The following is a 20012-nucleotide window of genomic DNA, read 5'->3' as shown; positions in this document are numbered from 1 at the left end:
AAAAGCCTAAACGTGACATAAAAGAACAAAAAGAAAAAATTAGCAAGAATTGAAAACGGACTCTTAAAAACTCTTATGCAACATACTCCCACGTCTATGTCGAAAGCAAAGAAAACAGTTAAGTGCACCATTCACATGGGGTTTGAAAAATAAACTTATAACATGTAAAGGACAAAATCTAACCTTGTGCTTAGTAAGCTGTAATTTGATCTTGTCCGGATCATTAGAGATTTCCAATTCAGAATCCAGATGATTCTCTGCCTCTTCTAACCAGTCAACTAACTTCTTCCAGGCTTCATGAAACTAAAACATAAAAAGTGGATGTGGCTTAAACAAATGGGTTAGCAATGAAATGCGAGATAAAGGGCTATTTGCCAGACGATAACTTTAGTTTGTAACTAAGGGAGGTATTAAAGTAAAGTAAAACTTGAAGGAAAACAGATGTATAGACAATGTATCTAGTAGGTAAGTGCTATAAATTGCACTAAATTGAAAATACTGAATTTGTGAAACTAGTTGTAAGCTTTCCACAGTCTCTGACAGAGTTCAGAATAATACTACAAAACAATCAGATGTGAATCAAGCATATAGAGAGCAAAAAGCAATACAATACATCCTTCTTTGATCTCACCACAGACCTGTTTTGCTCTTTTTCTCGCATCATCCAAGAAGCGCCCTCTCTCCACTGACCGCTGAACCACCTTTTCCCAACGGGACTGGACACTGAGCAGGAGATTCTTTATTAGGACAACATCCTGCTTCTGGCTGAGAAACTTCAGCTGGTTCCCTGTTTTGTCCAACTCAATAATTTGCTCACGATGAACATTAACCTCATTTACAAAGACCTAAAACAAAATGAATACATAATAATTGATTATAATCATCTAGAAGCAATTATAGCTATGGACTGTAAAAGTTTATGTATTGCATTATTGAGAAAACAACCTTGTGCTCGTCAATCTGGAAAAGAACAGTGTCCAGGATGAGACTTGGTGGTGATGCAATGTTCAGGCTTTGCTCAGCCTGTGTCAGCCAATTGATAAAGTCTTGCAATGAATTTTGGAAGTCTGTGGCTAAACTGAGAGCATCTTCCAATTTACCCTGTTGAGAAAATGATTTACAAAATGAGAACCACAGGTGTAATAATGTTGTTAACTTGGTAGGATTGAAGACATGCCAAATTTACCTATAATATGCCCTTAGCTATCACACAATGAATGGAAACTCAGCAATATCCTGATATGTGAACCTGATCTGAAATAACATGAGATCAGTTGCCAGAATGCTACAAAAACAATAATTTTTGGACTTAAATCCATTTCTCTTCTATCTGGGGCACATGACAATTATGGGGATATAGAGGCAATTTAGAGCTGGGCACTTAAGAATTAACTAATGAAAGGAAAGGCTCCCTCCATCGCCTCCCCAAGGGATACTTCAACTAACAAAGCCCAAAGAATAAAGCAAAAATAGAAAGCACTAAGAGAAAACACAGCCCAGATGGAATCAGATTGGATTTAACGTAATTACAAAAACCCTCTTCTCTTTCATCTAATCTGGGGGACACTGCATGCGGATGTTTCAAAGCTGCCCCTAGGGGAAGGTATGATCAGAGATAGCGGTGCGCAAATCCTTCCTAGCATCTATGGAAGCAAAAATTTTAAAACTGTAGATTTTTGTAGACATAGGACCAGGTGACTGCGGAACAAAGATGATGCGCCGCCCAAGAAGCACTTACTGATCTGGTTGCGTGAGCAGAGATATTTTATGGCACTGCCTTACCTGAACTAATGTAAGTCTGATGTATAACCGCTTTAATCCACACTGTAACTGTTTGCTTAGTCATTGGCCAACCACTCTTATGCATGTCTAAACTAGAGGAGAATCTGTCTTTTGTAAAGTAGAAGTTCTGCCCAAGTACATCCTTAGTGATCTGACCACATCAAGCAAGAAAAGTGCAAATTTGGCATCCAATAACCTGTCTGTTGTAAATAAGAGATGGCAATCTCCTATTCGAGATGGAAGCCTGACACCACCTTAGGCTGGAATGGTTGTTTATAGCACGCAGTACTGACCTATCATTATGAAAAATCAGGAAGGCGACTTACAAGAAAGAACCCCAAAACTGCGACCCTTCTGGCTGGAGCAATTTCAAATAGAAAAACAGTCTTCCAAGTAACAAATATGAGCTCAACCGATTCACATGGATCAAACTGTGGAATCTGTAAGACCTAGAGAACCTAATTGAGGATCCATGGTGCAATAGGAAAAACATAAGGTGGCTAAACTCTGTTTAGACCACCCTGTAAACATGTCTGTACTTCAGGAATGATGGCCAGCTACCCTTAAAAGTAAAAATCAAGGCAGGGACTTCGTCTTTTAAGAAACTCAGTTTTAGGCCACTGTCCAGACCATTCTGCATTCAGACGAGTCATCCTGAATGCAGAAGTAAGGCTTGTTCACACCAAAGAACATAGGTCTTCCAAACACTGTAATAGTTTTTGCTGAGACAGGTTTCCTGGCTGTTAACACAGTCTGAAACACTTTTTTTTGGAGAAACCTTTACCTCTCAGAATCTTGGCATCATCACCCTGAACTAAAGTCATGTGAGGAGCCGCCATCCTGATCCCGCCGCAATCCTTAGCATGTCATCATACCAGGCTCTTTTTAGCCAATCTAGCACCACTAAGATCACTGGAGCTCATTTTCTCTTTGTCTTCGTGAGGAAGCATGGCTAACGGAGGAAATACGTATCAGGAGAAAGCCCCATATTACCATCAAGGCATCCACAAAGAACACCCAAGGATCCTTAGTTCAAAAACAGAAATGTTTCAACCTTGTGGTTGAGCTGGGAGACCATCATGCCGTCCTCTGGCTGACCTCAACTTTCCATGTTCTGATGGAATCTGGAATTTCTTATCTGGTCTACACATAGTTTCCCAAACATCTTCGACAAATGAGTAGATGAAGGAAAAGGTATAGTGCACATTTTCCTTTTCTATAGACAAGAGGAATTTAAAACTTTTTTCCAAAGAAGTATAAACCTGAACTAGGCCTCAGACTGACCTTTCTATGGTCTTGACCCAAGGGGGCTCACTAGATGCCCCCCCAGATATTTCTGTTTGGACCAGAAAATTGCTATGCTGAAGGGGTCTCAAGATGAAGAGCACTCATTGGTGGTGGGTAAAATGGAAGGATTTTCAAACACCTCTTTGTGAAATGCAGCGATGCGAGGCAGCTCAGTAATAGACTGTGTCAGGGATGGAGAGCGATACACTAATGAGTGTCTGCAGGCCACAATTAAGCATGGTGGAGGTTCCTTGCAAGTTTGGTGCTACATGTCAACAAATGGATTTGGTCAGGATTAATGGTGTCCACAATGCTGAGAAATACAGGCAGATACTTATCCATCATGCAATACAATCAGAGAGGCATCTGATTGATTCCAAATTTATTCTGCAGCAAGACAACACCCCAAACATACAGCCAATGTCATTAAGAACTATCTTCATCATAAAGAAGAACAAGAAGTCCTGGAAGTGATGATATGGCCCCCACAGAGCCCTGATCTCAACATCATCGAGTGCCTGGGATTACATGAAGAGACAGAAGGATTTGAGCAAGCCTACATCCACAGAAGATCTGTGGTTAGTTCTACAAGATGTTTGGAACAATCTCCCTGCCGAGTTCCTTCAAAATCTGTGTCCAAGTAGAAGAATTTATGCTGTTTTGAAGGCAAAGGGTGGTCACACCAAATATTGATTTGATTTAGATTTCTCTTCTGTTCATTCACTTTGCATTTTTTAATTGATAAAAATAAACTATTAACACTTCAATTTTTGCAAGCAAAAAAGATAAATCCATTTCTCTGATTTCATATGGGGGACATTGCTACCATGGGTTGTATGAGGGGAGCGTGGAGTTGGCACTTAACTAGTTAACCTGTTTAATGTATCAATGCTGACAGGCCCCTCCCCTCTGCAACCTCCTGTAGCTTCTTAGTTTAATTATAAAGCTCCAAGGAAGATAGGCCAAACAACCAAAGAATATACAGCAGAAGGGAGAGAACACAGTGTACCCCAAATGGAATCAGAGAAACATATTTATCGTAAATATATAAATCCTCTTTTCTCTTTCATCCTATCTGTTGGACACTGCTAGCAAGGGGATGTTCTAAAGCAGCCCCCCCAAGGGTGGGACCGCTCTGACAGCCCGATACGCAAAGACACAGAACTGATATAATTGTGTGAAAGTATGGACCGAGGACCAAGTGGCTGCTCTGCAAAGCTGGTCCACTGAGGTCCCATTTCTCGCTGCCCAAGAAGCCCACACCGAACGGGTGATAGTGACCCCCCCCCCCAATGGTAATTTGCTTACATCAATCGTAGTTGTTACATCACTTTGGATTCTCACAGCAAATCTCAGAATTTTCCTTGCCGGAACAGATCCCACTCAAAAAAAGATATAACTAGATCTGGGTGCATTACCTTAAAACAAATTTCTTCAAAACATAAAAATATATAAAAAGGGTTGCAAGTGCTCCTACCAGATATAGCCTGGAAAACAGCATGTATACAGAAATACAGGATGTTTTTCAGTCCAACAGATGCAGCTTCCACGGTAATTCAGGAATGAAAACACAACATATTCGCTTGGATCTTTTTCAAGGTGTATTGGTCTTACTCCTACAAAGTGGCCATTTATACTATCCAACCCTCAATAATGAAACAGGTGAAAGGACACACATTCTTAAAATAGGGGAATAGGAATAAATACATAATTTTTCCAATCAATAATATATCCCTCTCCACAATCCTTATCCAAAATGTACATATCAAACACTTTAAAAACTTTTTAAGGACTTTAAAAAAAAAAAAAAAATGGGTTGTCATGGTAACTAAAGCACTAAAACACTGCAGGCGCTCCGGCTCTCACAAGACAGTGTAGTGTGGCTGCCTAATAGGAATGTGTTCTCTCTGTAGAGCACACTCCTCAGATAAAAAGACAGCAAAAAAAAAAAATATTTCTAAAAAAATAAAGGAATAAAAGAATAAATAAAAGTTAAAAGCTATGCTAGCCAAAAAAGTAAGTCCAACTCTCTTGGGCACTTAAACTAAACTGAAGAGCTACAGGGGGTTGCAGAGGGGAGGGGTCTGTTAGCATTGATACATTAAACAAGTTAACTAGTTAAGTGCCAACTCCACGCTCCCCTCACACAACCCATGGTAGCAGTGTCCCCCAAATAGGATGAAAGAGAAAAGAAGATTACTTACTTAAATCTCTTTCTCCGATTCCATCTGGGGGACACTGTTACCATGGGGGTTGTATGAGGGCGCATGGAGTTGGCACTTAAATAATAACTAAGATTGCTGCTGACTCCTCCCCTCTGCAGCCCCACAGACCTCAGTAATACTAGAGTCCCAAGAAAAGGGCTCAACAACACAACCAACCGTAGAACAGCAAAAGGGAGAGAACGCCGTATCCACCAAATGGAATCGGAGAAAGAGATTTAACGTAAGTACAAAAATCTTCTTTTTCGCCTGGGGGACACTGCTACCTTGGGGGACCTTCTAAAATAGCTCCTAAGGTAGGGAATGCTCTGGTCTACCAGCCCGCAAAACACTGCAGCTGAAACTGGCGTCCGCAAAAATGTTGAACTGGCAAAACCTTGTAAAAGGTATGAACCCAGTCGCTGCCCTACACAGCTGCTCTGTAGATGCTCATCGTAAAGGTATGAACTGAGGATCCGGTCGCTGCCCTACACAGCAGCTCTGCAGATGCTCCATGGCGAGCAGCCCAGAAAGACCCCACCGTATGGGGAGAGTGCACCGTGAGAACCTGAGGTACAGGCTGATTTCTACACACATAAGCAATTTTAATCATAGACCTAATCAGACGAGCAATGGTCTGCTTGGTGGCCGGCCAACCTCTACTATGAGAATCTTAAAGAAAAAAAAAAAAAAAAAAAGAGGAGTCAGACCTGCAACCAGCAGAAGTCCTGTCTAGCCCGTAAAGCCCAGACCACGTCCACACTAACAGAGGAAGACAGTCCAGAAGGAGCAGTCCCTTCTCTAAAGGACAGAACCATCCTAGGCAAGAAAGTAGGTTTGGTCCTATGAACCGCCCTATCTTCATGGAACACCAGATAAGGAACCCTACAGGACAAGGCTCCAAGCTTCGACACCCGTTGAGTAGATGCAATGCGCAGCAAAATCACCACCTTCCACGTCAAGAAACACAGATCAGCCGACTCCAGGAGTTCGAATGGAGGGCGCTGAAGAACTTCAATAATCAGGTTCAAATCCCACGGGCCAACAAAGGAACGTTGGGTGGATGAACATGAATCACCCTCTGAAGGAAAGTACAAACATCCGGGAAAGCCATCCGGCGCTGAAAGAAAATAGAAAGCGCAGAGACCTGAACCTTCAAAGAACTCAGTCCCATCTCTAACCCATCCTGAAGAAAGGCCAGAGAATGGCTAATGTGAAAGAGGGAGGGTTATGACACGTCTTCTCGCACTTCTGTACACAGATCCTCCACACCTTGTGATAGATCTTAGCCGATACCGGCTTCCGAGCCTTTATGAGGGTCTCCACTACCCTGGAAGAGAACCTTCTCGACCGCCAGAGATCAGCTTTAACAGCCTCAAATGTTTCTTGACAAAGAAGATCGGGCCTCAGAGGAAGAGCCCAGCCTGACCCTTCCACCAGAAGCAAGATGTTGGCGAAACAGAGCTGCCTGAGACAATTCGGTGCCACCAGTATGACCGGAAGACCTTCCAACAGTACTCGCCTTGGAACCCACGGGAAAATCGGAATTGGTGGAAAGTGATATACTAAACAGGAGTCCCACCTCATGGACATTACATCCACCGCAATAGCCAGAGAAACTCTAGTTCTTGCGCAGAATCTTGGAACCTAATGATTGTGTCTGGATGCCATCAGATCCAGATCTGGCAAGCCCCATTTCCAGACTAACTCCTGAAACACCTGAGGATGCAGTTCCCATTCTCTTGGAAGAATTGCATGCCTGCTGAGATAATCTGCTTTCAATTGTTCACTCCGGGACTAAACCCTGCTGAAATTGCTGGAAGGAATTTCTCCGCCCACAAGAAGACCAGTTCCGTTACCTGCAAAACTCCTGCGCTTCTTGTACCTCCCTGGCAATTTACATATGCCACTGCAGTGGCATTGGAGGTGGACTGGTGTTCCTTGAAGGAGAGACTGAGCTCCCTGGAGGGCTCTTAGCTCGAGAACATCTATGGGCTGAAGCACCTCCCTGTCTGTCCAAAGAACCTGGAGACGAAGCTGGTGAACAAAAGCTCCCCAGTCCTTCAGCCTGGTATCTGTGGTCACCAGAATCCAAGACCACAGGACAAGAGATCGGCCTATCATCAGAAGCTCTTGAACTAGCCACCATTTCAGAGGTTGACGAGTCTCCCTGGAGAGTCTGATTCGTTGTGTCTCCAGATGAAAAAAGTGGGAGCCTACCATTGGTCTTAGTAGATTCCACTGGAATGTACGAGAGTGGAGACGACCATATGGGAGGGTAAAATACTGTCTCCATTAACTTTAGAGCCTTCTGTAATAAAACTAAAATGTAGGTAGATATATATATTATATATATATATATTTAAAATATATACATGACAGTCTTCGCTATATTACCATAAGTTACTTCATTAACCAGTTACTCCCCAGTGGGGTACTTAGCTGCTGAGGACAATTTCACACTGTGCACAAACGCCCCCCTGGTCTATATATATATATCTAATATATATAAGCCTAGTGGCGTGTGTTAGTCTGTGTGTGTGTGTGGGAAAAAAAAAACACCAAGCTGCAGCGCCACCTGCTGGGCGGAGTTATACACTGACCTAATAAATTCTTAGTGTGTGTGGACAAAAAACCTCAGAAAGGGCTGAAATTTGGTATACTAAGATGTTTTTAATTTGTTAATTTAATTTGTTAATTGTTAAAAGTGTTTATAAAGATTTTTAAAAAATATATATATATTTCTTGAAGGAGAAGTGACAGTTGGGAGTGGTTGGTGGTTGCCGGGGGTGACAGTTGGGAGTGGTTGCTGGGGGTGACAGAGCGAGAGGAGTGTGATACTCAGGACCGCTGAGAGAGATCCCTGTGTCTGGATAGACATCTGGATAGATGTGGCGATAAAGATGAAGGATGAGGTGATGGAGAAAAATGATGAGGTGGTGACATGTGGACAAAACCACGTTAAAAAAGGGCGCTTGCGTCGGGAAGTAACGCTCTTCCCCTGAGGAGGCCTGGACTAGGCCTAAACGCATGACAAGAACCTTTTTAACACCTTAAGTAGCTTGATTTGACTAGAATGCATGAGTATCATGCACGGGTTAACTTGTGTATATATGTGTATATATATGTATATATATATATATATATATATATATATATATATATATATATATATATATATATATATATATATATATATATATATATCTTAAATGAAGGGAAGCCACTTACTGGAGGCTTTTGCTTATTATAGCTCTTTGTTTCTTTTGCGTTGCAGCCTTTTAATCTGTGCTCAGATTGTGGCCAGATGAAATCCAAGTCCCCCCTCCGCCTAAGCAAGAGACTTGGTATTTCCCTGAATATGGCCGCTCCTCAGGCAAAGTCCCTGCGCTCTGAGGCAGCGCCGGACCCGTTGTTAGAATAGAGTGACAGTCGCATAGTGGCTCTCAGTGCCTGCAAGCTGATTCTTTTCTATCTTCTCTCTTGTTCTTTTTTTCAATAAACAAAAACGGAACTACATTCCATTTAAAAACTAAATGAAACATAACACTAATCCACTCCTAACCTCACTGACATGTCAGTAACACTATGAAAATAATAAAAATCTAATCTAGCAGCAAGTACTGTAGAGCAGTATTGAAACAGCCCAACTCATTTGGCACTTAAACAAAACTGTGGTCTGTGGGGTTGCAGAGGGGAGGTGTCAGCAGCAAACTTAGTTGTTAACTATTTAAGTGCCAACTCCATGTGCCCTCATACAACCCCCATGGTAGCAGTTTCCCCCATAGTGGATGAAGGAAAAAAAAACATTATCCCCAAAGTCTATCAATATACCCAGCCCCTTATGAGGAAACTCCTGCAGAAGAATAGAATGACAAGAGAGAAGAAAATCTGTTTCCATGCTGTGTCCAATCCACACTGCCTGTGCTGTGCAGATTCTGCAAACTTCTGGCAGGGCCAAGGAGGAGATGCCATAAGCCGGGGTTTGCACTGATCCCCTAGGCGCAGTCCAGCAATGTCTGCTGTATACATATATAGGCCCCCTGGTGCCATGCTGTCCCTAGCAGTAAAACTCCCTTAAAGGGTACGACGTCTGACCTGCTTCCGCTGCTGCAACAACGCCAAAGTGATCTGATACTCTATTGTGCACCACAGAAACATGTGGTGACTGCTGAGGCTGCTGCCATATTCCCTTGGGCGCGAGGAGGAGCCACTAGAATAAAACAAGAGCTTGCTAGTGCCGACAGTAAACTGATCCCAGTGTCCTCGCCATGCTGCGGAGAGCCAGGGGACCCTCCAGGGCTGTCCACTACACAGTGGATTGGAGGCTAAGTTACCAGAGTGGCTGCCTAAGTCACTGCAGTGAAGAAAAAAACATATAAAATATATAAAATATATAAAACATATAAAACATATAAAATCCCAGTGTCCTCGCCATGCTGCGGAGAGCCAGGGGACCCTCCAGGGCTGTCCACTACACAGTGGATTGGAGGCTAAGTTACCAGAGTGGCTGCCTAAGTCACTGCAGTGAAGAAAAAAACATATAAAATAAAAAAATGTAAATTAAAAACAAAAATGTACAACTGCCATAGGTAACCTTGAAAAATAAGCGTGGGAACTCCAGGGCTCTTACAAATGATTATCCTTCATTGGGGGGATATAGAGGGGACGAGCCTTTCCTTTGATTAGTTAACCCCTAAGTGCCCAGCTCCAGCACTGCCTCTATATCTCCATGGTTGCAGTGTCCCCCCAGCATGGATGAAAGAGAAACAAAAGTAAAATATAGAATACATCTAAAAAAGACTGTCTAGTCTATAAAGTACCTTCTAGACCCACACATTTACCTTCCTCTCTTCCACTTTGTTGCAAATGTTTTGCCATTTTCTCTTTAGAACGGCTACATTCTGCTCAGTGACAGAACCTGTAGCATCATCTCGACTCAGAAGCATCAGATTTCCCTTGTCCAGAAGCTGTTTATAAAGATCCTCACTTGTTTTGACCTCTGCATACAATTCCTTTAAAACATAAGCAATGACATTAAGAAGACAGACACATTTAAACACTGATGGGGCAAAAATAATAATAAACAAATACAAAAACAAGTTATGCAGGAACTTGGTTTCTTGTATGCAAAATAAAAAGCTCAAGGAAGGTTAAAGGAAATCATTTTCTTTCATTGCTTCAAACTGCTTCATAATGGAATATACAGAGGTATCTAATGGCTTCACATTAAAGCAGCAATCCCATAAAAAATTAGATGTCTTTTTGTTTTTTACATAAATCACTGTGGCAGCCCATAAGAAGAGTTGTGGTATTTATGATTTTTCTTTTGTTTGTTTCTTCAGGCAGCTATTAAATATTTTTCTGCACATTGTGGTTGCCATGGCAATTCATGGCAGTCACATGCCACATGAGGTAGGGAGCAGAGAGGTATTGTAACAAACATCTGACCACTGTCTGCTCTGTGTACTGTAAAATCCTCCTCAAGCTTCTACCCTGTCTGCCTTCACATGACAGGCTGAGAGCTGTGTATGACTGGCAGTCATACTTTGCGCCTCCCAAACAGATTTTTTAAAAAACAGACAGGCATGATTTGTAGGAGGACAGCTAAGAAAAATAACTACCAGATACTGCTTAAAAGGTACTTAATCTCTGTATAGAACTTGAGTTTTAACATGACATACATATTATAAGAAAAACGCAATACCATAAAATACTAATACACACTATATTGAATATGGGAAATAGTGAGGTATTATAAATATATACTCCAAGAGAGACGCAATGGGATATGAGTACAAAACAAAAAGGAATGAATAAATGACTAATGTCAATCTGTGATCATTTAAGTGGGGACATTGTAAAAGTTGTTAGGCATCAGGGAGCGAGGAACCTACAGGTTTTATCTCAAAAGGTCCGTAAAAATACCAAATAAGGGACCTTGCTGAGGCAGATTCCAGTACATAGTGACCAAGTGACTCAGGCCCTCCGCCATCAGGATAGGAAAGCAGTCCACAAGCGGTGAGAGGGACTGGAAACTATGTAGTGCAAAGGGGTCCTGATTGTCCTGCAAGTAATAATCTGCTATTTGGCATAGACATAATTGTGGACCAAACACTAAAGTTGGGAGGCTCCCCTTGCTTTGACGTGTATTATGAGAATCAGACATGCTCACATGCCAGAATTGAAAAGGTGAAACTGTACTAGCCGGGTGCACTCTAAAGTGAGAATGAGCTTCACTTGGCAAATGCTAAACTTAGTTAGAGAGCAAGAGCAAAAAGGTAAAACCATAACTTGAAAAGGGAGGTGTCTGGGGTTGAGTTTGCTAGGGTGTGGGGTAGAAAAAGTGAGCCCTCATCAGTTAGAACCTCTTTGTCTGCTCTGAAGGCTACTGTGTTTGCTGTACAGACTGAACCAAGTTTGGAAGCTGAAAAGGACTTGTGGAATCAGGCTGTAGCATGCACAAAACCTTGTAGTAATGAAGATACGGTGCCCGCAAAGGAACTGGTGTTTTCAGGGCACCTGCTATTTGCTGGTCTGCCTCACATGTGCAAAACTAATTTGTCCTGCACCCTCCAAAGGAATGCCCCCTGGAAATTTGTGCTCCACAAGCCTTCTCCACATAACACGTTAAAATTCTGAAGGATGAGTTGCAGTTCAGCTGTCCCCCGATTAGTTAAGTGGGCGCATTTCAATGTTGAAGTAAAACCCCCTCCCTGTGAACATGGTTCTCCAGCCAGTTGCTGAGAAAGCGGACACAAAAATGAAGGGTACTGGAAAGAAAAATTACAAGCTAGGAGTTACCAGGGAGGAGAAGGATTCCAGTGCCCTGCTTCCTAGTGGTAAAACATATAAACATAACAGAAAGAATGATTCGATTGGCGCCTGGCTATTAACTTGTACCGAAGGTTATCATAAATTTAATATCCTCACCATGTGTGCCTGCAGCTGCTCTCGGGCTGTCTCTGGAAGTCCACCGGTGGGTTTAGCAGCGGATAGCTGGCTTTCTATTCTGCTCTGCCACTGGATGAAATCTTCTATTTCCCCTGTGAAGCCTTGGGCCTAAACAGAGCAGCAGAACATGACAAATGTATTTTTGGTCACTTGCAGTGTATAACATGGAACATATGGTAAACAGAATCTTTGGTTTTTATTTTCCAAATTACTATTACTACAAACCTGTTGAAGAGCCATATCCAACTGCTGCTCTCTCTCATCTGTTTTCTGTAGGATAGACTCCCACAACTGGTTCATTGTTTCTAGCTTAGTTCTCAGAGTGTTCGCATCATCTCCAGCACTTGACTCCAGTAGTTCACTCCCAGCACTTTTCACCGTTTGAACGGTGCTCTCATGGGAGAGCACATCATTCTTTAACACCTGAAATTAGAGGTGTAAAAGTAACAATGCAATAAGATCTACATATGATGGCAATTCATTGCATGACTGAAACACATTCATACAAAAACTTGAGCATATGGTTAAGGAAACACTAAACATTATAGAAGTCTACAAAACACTACTTTGTACAACAGTATGAAAATAACCCCTACAGTGCCAAGGATATGTGTTACTTGTCCTCCACATATACATCTAAAGTAAAAAAGGTGAGTGTGTATTGATGGTGGAGGCAGGGAAATATTCAATGCACGATGTTGTCACTGAGCGAGTAGCACTCAGCCACTGCACTACAGAAAAACTCTGGGGGATGGAGGCACTTACAATGCTCAATCTCCACCTGGCAACAACAGACTCAGGGTTGCCCTCGTATGAAAGAGGGGAATCCCCTTTTTCAAACGATGTGGCTCCTTTGAAGCCATTGTCTTGATCCTGTGTGATCACCTATAACAACACTACAGAAAATTAAGAAAATTATGAAGTCTAGAGGTGGGGGAGGAGGGCACAGTTAATAAACCCAGATGTCCTCCATCCTGACTTCAAGAAACTCAGGGGTTCCTTTGTTTACAGAGCCGAGTCTCCTCTTGCAAATGAGGCTGTCCCATATAGTAGTAGTTTGGTGATCACTACACAATAACACCCTACACTATAGAAAACATTAGGCAGCCCAGAGATGGAGTGTTGTAATACCAACATTTCCTCTATCCTGACTTCAAGAGGTAGGGTGGTTAGAATACCCAGATTAACCCCATACTGGCTTCTATAAACTCAGTGGTACACTCGTTTGATGCAGAAAGTTGTCTAGTTACAAACATTATTTGCCTTCTTGGGCTACATTTATTATCACTACACATTTTCAAGTACAGATTTTATTATGAAACCCTATGTGTAGAATCCTGCCTTTTGCGGTTTGGAAACATGGATTGATGACAAACTAAGAACCACTAAGTATTTCTTGGTGGTGCTTAGAAAAGAAAATAGACACTTTTTTTAGTTCACTTTCTCACAACTTCAATAAACGCCCACCAACAGGTTTTTGGGTAGATTTTCTTTACCATGTCAGGAGGTATAAGCAAACTAATGACATTTTCTTAAAACTCTGAAAAGTCTTCTGAAAACAAAAAACAAACCCAATATATAATTTGTATAGGTACTTCATAAACAAGTTACAGATATTGATTTTAGAATGTACCCAGCCCAAAAAGGAACATGAAAAGTGTCAGTGGCGAAGGAGTTTTAAAGAACTGCATACATTATACCGGTCAATAATACCACAACAAATGCAGCAAGAAACTGTTCCAAACTTTATCCAAACTTACGTGGTGCTTGGCAAGCTCCACCTCAATGACCTTGGGGTCTCCACTGATGGGTTTCTGAGCATCCAGCATTTCCTCTGTGTGCGTCAGCCAGGACATTACTTCTGCTAGTGCATGCTGGAACTGACCAAGAGCTAATAGGGCACCTTCTAATTTGTGCTGTTGAACAAAGAGATATGAAGAAATAGACTATAATATGCAGACAATTAATATCTATATAGATTTAATTTTCTTCCTTCCAAGTCCACACCATCCCCATATTTTCTACTCTCCACCTTCATGTTGACGTCATTTATTGCCCCCACAAGACAAGTTTCCAAATTCTTTGACAACTTTGCGGCTTGGTTCACTTATTTTCTATCCTTTGACCTGTCTACTGGCATACTAGGCGATTTCAGCAATCCCCAATGATAATCCTACTCTTCATATCTATATATAGGGATCCAATAATTTTGAAATTATAGTTTGGGCTCATCAGGAGTTTGAATTGTGGGAAAATAAGTATTATGAGTAAAGATTTTGGATGAAAAATAAGGAGACCAGCCAAAGAAAAAAAAAAGGACACACAGGAGCCCCATATATGTATGCCAACCTGTCTGTGTGTAATATTCTCTCCAAGATTCTCCCATAAATGTTTTAACTCAGTGAGCGGTCCCTGGATGATGTCCCGATCAGTGTCATCGATAGCTTTCTTCAACATCAGTTCTCCTTGGTGGTTTAACTTCTCCATTTCAATTTGCTGCTGGTAAACCTCCACCTTGAACTCCTATTGATAACAGAACCAGTTACCAATTAAATAATTAAGTGACATGACCAGTAAGCATTCGGTTTCTATTCTGGTGCAAAAGTACATTTATATCAGTTATTCACACAGATTGTAATACAGAAATACAATTTTACCTTCATCTCATTGATCTGCTCTTTCACTGTATTGAGATCAGTCCCAACAGGAGGCATATCACACAGTTTAATAACAGTATTATCCAGCCAATCGAACATTGCCTAGGACAGAGAGAGAAAGTCTAGTGCTACTGGCTTACTTGTTTGCATCCAACATTACACTTTATACAGATTTAACTATCGGTTAGCTGGGGATTTCCCAAAGCCTTGGCATTCTGGTGAAGTTCCAATATCATATCCATAATTGCACACTGAAATACTGCGGGGATAGTGTATGTAGTGATGCCTCTAACTCAGTGTTTCCCAACCCTAGTCTTCAAGTACCCCTAACAATGCAGGTTTTCCATTTCTCCTTGCTGGAGCACAGGTGTAATCATTATTGACTGACACATTGTAACAGATCCACAGGTGGTATAATTAAACTGTTAGGGGTACTTGAGGACTAGGGTAGGGAAACACTGGACTACAATGAACATTTTACTGTGCTATGATAAGTTTGAATGATTCAACTACAGAGAATACTAAGAAGACAGTCTTGATTCGAGTGAATCTTGCCCTTTGTTTTGTATTGTTCTTTAAGTCATGTGTACATAAGCAGTGCAGTACCAACAGCTTGTGTGTTACCAGCTTGTTCTGGATATTTACAGATAAATAATCCAGTACAAACCATTGAAGTAATCTACCTGCAAGGTATCCTGATACTGCACAGCATGAGACATTGCATCTCTAAGTTTCTCCAAGCGTTCTGTCCAAGTTTTCTTCAAGTTTTCCCAGGTGGTATTCATCTAAGAAAATAAAAGTTACAAAATAAAGCTAATAAGCAGATAGAACATATTATTATGCGACAACATAGTGTAAATGTCCTAAAGGTGCAGCGATAATAAAACAAACTGAAAACTGGAGCAATATAAAAATTAGATCTTGTACTTCTGTTAAAACCTTTTCACTGAACCCAATGATGGCTGCGCATAGTGACTAGAATTTTCTCCAGCTCCTGCCCCTATAACCAATTGGCTACCTGTGGAACCTCGGTATTTTTCTAATGAAGTCTTAAAGGACAGAACCAGGAGTACAGAGCAAGAACGAGAGGAGAGAAGAGTTTTCGCCAACAAGAATGAGAATCATATCAAGAATTCTTTGACCAGGCTCCCACTATTCTCACAAACATAAAGAAATGGATATTTCTGAATACTGCTGACAGCGTCACAATAGCGCTGAAGTCTGACCTCACACCAGAAACAAGGCTGTTTTAGGATCTAAAGAACTACTATCTTTATTCAGCTGTGGGGCCCACTGAGCTCAATTGTGATTGCTGTTCAGCTGCCCACTGAGCTCAATTGTGATTGCTGTTTAGCTGCCCACTGAGCTCAATTGTGATTGCTGTTGACATCTTTGTTTGGCTGCTGGACCCTCTGCACCAAACTGTCAGCATCATAGACCTCATCGTGTCAGAGCTGCAGAAACTGCCTTCCTTAATTAACCCCAACCAAGTAAAAAAATCCGTCACCTTCTCCATTGCCCTGCACAATTTGAATCAATTGTTCCTTTGCACTCTCTCATTACCTACCCTAGCTAATAAACAAACAATTATCCACATCTCTCAAATCTCTCCATCATTTCTCTCCAAACTCCACTTATCTCTCCATTATCCTATTTCTCCCTCCCTTATTATTATTATTTCCCCTTCACTAGTTTCCTTCTCGCTGGTCTGCACACAAGAACTGTTTTGTCTCTTGCTCCCACCACACTCACCAGCCTATGTAAACAGAAATAAATCACACCCACAAATCATCATCGCATGAACTCTTTCTCACCCTGCTCCTTTTCATGGCTGCTGGTGACATCTCACTTAATCCTGGGCCCCATACAATCCCGACTATCTGCTCATGTTCCTCCCAAAACCTTTCATCCACCCCACCCCATACAACCTGACTATCTGCTCATGTTCCTTCCACAACTTTTCATCCACCCCAAACTTCCAATCCCGCCAACCTTACCCACATATCTCCACTTCCCTCTCTTCCCTTGATTTGTGCACTATGGAACGCCAGATATGTTTATAACAAACTTGCATCCATTCATGATCTATTCAGTTCTAAATCTCTCAAGCTCCTGTCTAGTACAGAAACCTGGCTCATCTCCTCTGACCAAAATCTACTTTCTTACACCCTCACCTTACCTTATACTCTCCCCCTGCACCCAATCCACACGTACACAGCGACACCCAAGTACTCCTAACCCAATCCACTTCTCATTTTCACTGATACAACTACTTTCTATGACTGCATTGTCCTGCCCTAATCAGGCACCCTCTTTCTACAACAAAACACTCACTTTAGCCCTAGACAATGCAACACCCGCTACCACATAGAGTCTCTGATGATCAAAACTCCAACCATGGCAAACCAAACAGACCCGTTACCTACAAAACTGCTCCTACACTACAGAGTGCCAATGAAGGAAATCTTGTTCCTATTCTGATTTCCTCCAGTATAAATTCATGCTTTCATCTTAGAGCACTACCCTTTCAATTGCCAAACAAACATACTTCAAAACTCTAAAATCCACCCAGTCTTCTAACCCACGTTGCCTCTTTGCAACCTTCAACTCATTTCTCTGCCCACCTGCTCCTCCTTCCCCCTTTCTCCCTCACAGCCCATGATTTTACTACTTACTTCAAAGACCAATTCAACACTAACAAGATATTTCCTCGTGCCAAATTCCACCCACTCTACCCACCTTCACCTACACTCCCAAAGCCACCCTAAATTCATTCTCTCCAGTAACTTAAAACAAAGTCTCTGCACTTAAGTCATCTCACCCAACAACCTATCCCTTCGACCCTATTACCTCCCAACTTTTCCGGTCCCTCTCCAACACTGTATGGCCACCTCTAGTTTATCTCTTCAACCTGTCTCTCCCCACTGGCACATTTCCATCCTCCTTTAAACATGCCCTCATCTCACCAATTGTAAAGTAACCATCTCTCGATCCAGCCTCTCTTTCCAACTACCGCCCTAATTCTCTCCTCCCCTTTGCCTCCAAACTACTCGAGTGATTGATGTACAACAGCCTGTCTCACTTTCTCTCCTCTCACTCCATTTTCAACTCTATTCAATCAGGTTTCCGCCCCAACATTCTACTGAAACTGCTCTCACAATAGTGATCAATGATCTACTTACTGCAAAGTCTAAAATTAATTTCTCCATCTCAATCTCCTCGACCTCTCTGCTGCTTTTAACACTGTTGATCACCCTCTTCTCCTACACACCCTTCACGACACAGTTGTTTCCTAGTTCACAGCTTTCAAATCCTTTGGTGTTCCTACCTCTGGCACATCCTGCCCTCCATTCTCACTATCTGTTGGGATCCCACAAGGCTCTGTTCTTGGTCCTCTACTTTTTTAATTGTACACCTCTTCTCTTGGAGAACTAATTCACTCAGTCAGCCTCCAGTACCACCTCTACAGTGACGACACGCAAATCTATATCACTTCTCCTTACCTAACTCCCTTCTGTACTATCTTGTGTAAGCAATTGTCCTGTCTACTGCACCTTAAAAACATTTATAGAATATTTCCTTTTCTTACTCAACATGCTGCAAAAACTTTTATCCATTCTCTCATTAACTCTCGTGTTGATTACTGCAACCTCCTGCTATCTGGCATTCCAGCCACCCATGTATCCCCAACTTCAATTCAACCTAAATACTACTACAAGCCTGATGTTCTGCTTTCAGCACTCCACATCTGCTGCACCACTTTGCAAATCCATATACTGGTTCACTGTGCCCTCCAGAATCCAATTCAAAGTACTCACCCTTAACTACAAAACCTTCAATAACACCATAACACTTCATACATCTCAAATATAATATCAGAATACCCCACCTCCCGTCCTCTTACGACTACCTCTGACCTGCACCTTTTCTCATCTCTGGTAACCAACTCTCACTCCTGCCTACAAGACTTCTACCGTGCTGCTACTCACATATGGAATTCTTTACCAAGCTAAATCAGTAGTATCCAATGATATTATTCAAACTAATGCACCCTCACAAGTGTCCCTATCTCCACTCTAAGCCACACTTGCTCCTCTTGCTTCAGCTGTCCCCTCTTCCACTTAGAATGTAAGCTCTTTAATGAGCAGGGTCCTCCATACCTTTTGTTTTCAAGTCTGCATTTATTTTGTCTGTCCCTCTTTTATGTATGTCCTGTTTTCCTTAATGTGTGGTGTTGCAGAGCACTGAGGAGACCTTACAAATCTATGATAATAATACCAAAGAAAACAGAGTATAATCAAAGAACAAGAACAAAGAATAAAGCAAGTAAAGGGAGGCCTTCCTGTGTCCCCCCATTTTATTCAGAGAAAAGGATTTAATGCAAGTACAAAAATTCCATTTTCTCAAACACTGGGGACACCCCAAAACTGTCCCTAAAGGAGGGTATGCTCAGATGTCATGGTGCGCTGCATCTTATGTCCATTTTTGAACGCAAAAGTATTGAATCTATAAAACATTGTGAAGGTGTGTAGTGAAGACCAGGTAGCCCCGTAGCACAGCTGCACAGAGGAGGTCCCGTTCTGCGCGGCCCAAGAGGCACCCACCAATCTAGTGGAATGTGCCCTCACTTTTTCAGGGACAGGCTGTCCTGCCCAAGGCCTTCAAAGCCTCACGTATATGCTCCACCAGAATTAACAAATACAAATTTGGTCTGTCAGATTCCAGATCCTTCACCAATTGCTCTGACCACTTCTCCACCACCTTAATGAACCACGCTGAAGCTAAGCTGGGTCTAAGGGAGGTCCCCACCGCTGTGTTAATGTTCCTAAGAGTGGACTCTATTTTCCTATCTGCGTTATCCCGTAAGGTAGCAGTGTTTGGAATAGGAGTAGTGGTGGTGTTGTATAAGCAAGCTATTGGAGCATCCACCTTAGATGGGGAATCCCATTTTCCCATAGCTTCTCTAAAAAAAAAGGATAAAAGGACTGCAATTTGCGCAAGACCTGAAATCTACGATCAGATCTACGGCCTGCTAAGCAGGTCCTCCAACTGAGTGGATGAATGAGAAGAAAACATGTGTTCCTTTTGAACAGCAAACTGTCTGGAATCTATGACTCCTTGCTGTCCTTAA

At 42.0% G+C, this 20012-nt stretch overlaps 1 protein-coding gene across 1 annotated transcript in view; it reads right to left on the bottom strand.

The window, feature by feature from the left end:
- Positions 1-20012, bottom strand: part of MACF1 (microtubule actin crosslinking factor 1) — a 246258-nt gene that overhangs the window by 19697 nt on the left and 206549 nt on the right. The window contains exons 74-83 of the mRNA XM_075197744.1: positions 15565-15666; positions 14882-14983; positions 14574-14747; positions 13985-14140; positions 12450-12647; positions 12204-12332; positions 10115-10285; positions 946-1101; positions 639-845; positions 184-303 (exon numbers count right to left, since the gene is read on the bottom strand). Coding sequence (XP_075053845.1) covers positions 184-303; positions 639-845; positions 946-1101; positions 10115-10285; positions 12204-12332; positions 12450-12647; positions 13985-14140; positions 14574-14747; positions 14882-14983; positions 15565-15666 — 1515 coding nt within the window. The remainder of the gene's footprint in view (positions 1-183; positions 304-638; positions 846-945; positions 1102-10114; positions 10286-12203; positions 12333-12449; positions 12648-13984; positions 14141-14573; positions 14748-14881; positions 14984-15564; positions 15667-20012) is intronic.

The sequence above is a fragment of the Mixophyes fleayi genome, chromosome 2 (genome assembly GCF_038048845.1).
Source record: "Mixophyes fleayi isolate aMixFle1 chromosome 2, aMixFle1.hap1, whole genome shotgun sequence".
Classification (NCBI taxonomy): Eukaryota; Metazoa; Chordata; class Amphibia; order Anura; family Limnodynastidae; genus Mixophyes; species Mixophyes fleayi.
Note: the sequence above shows the minus strand (reverse complement) of the source record. Positions and strands in the feature narration are given on the sequence as shown.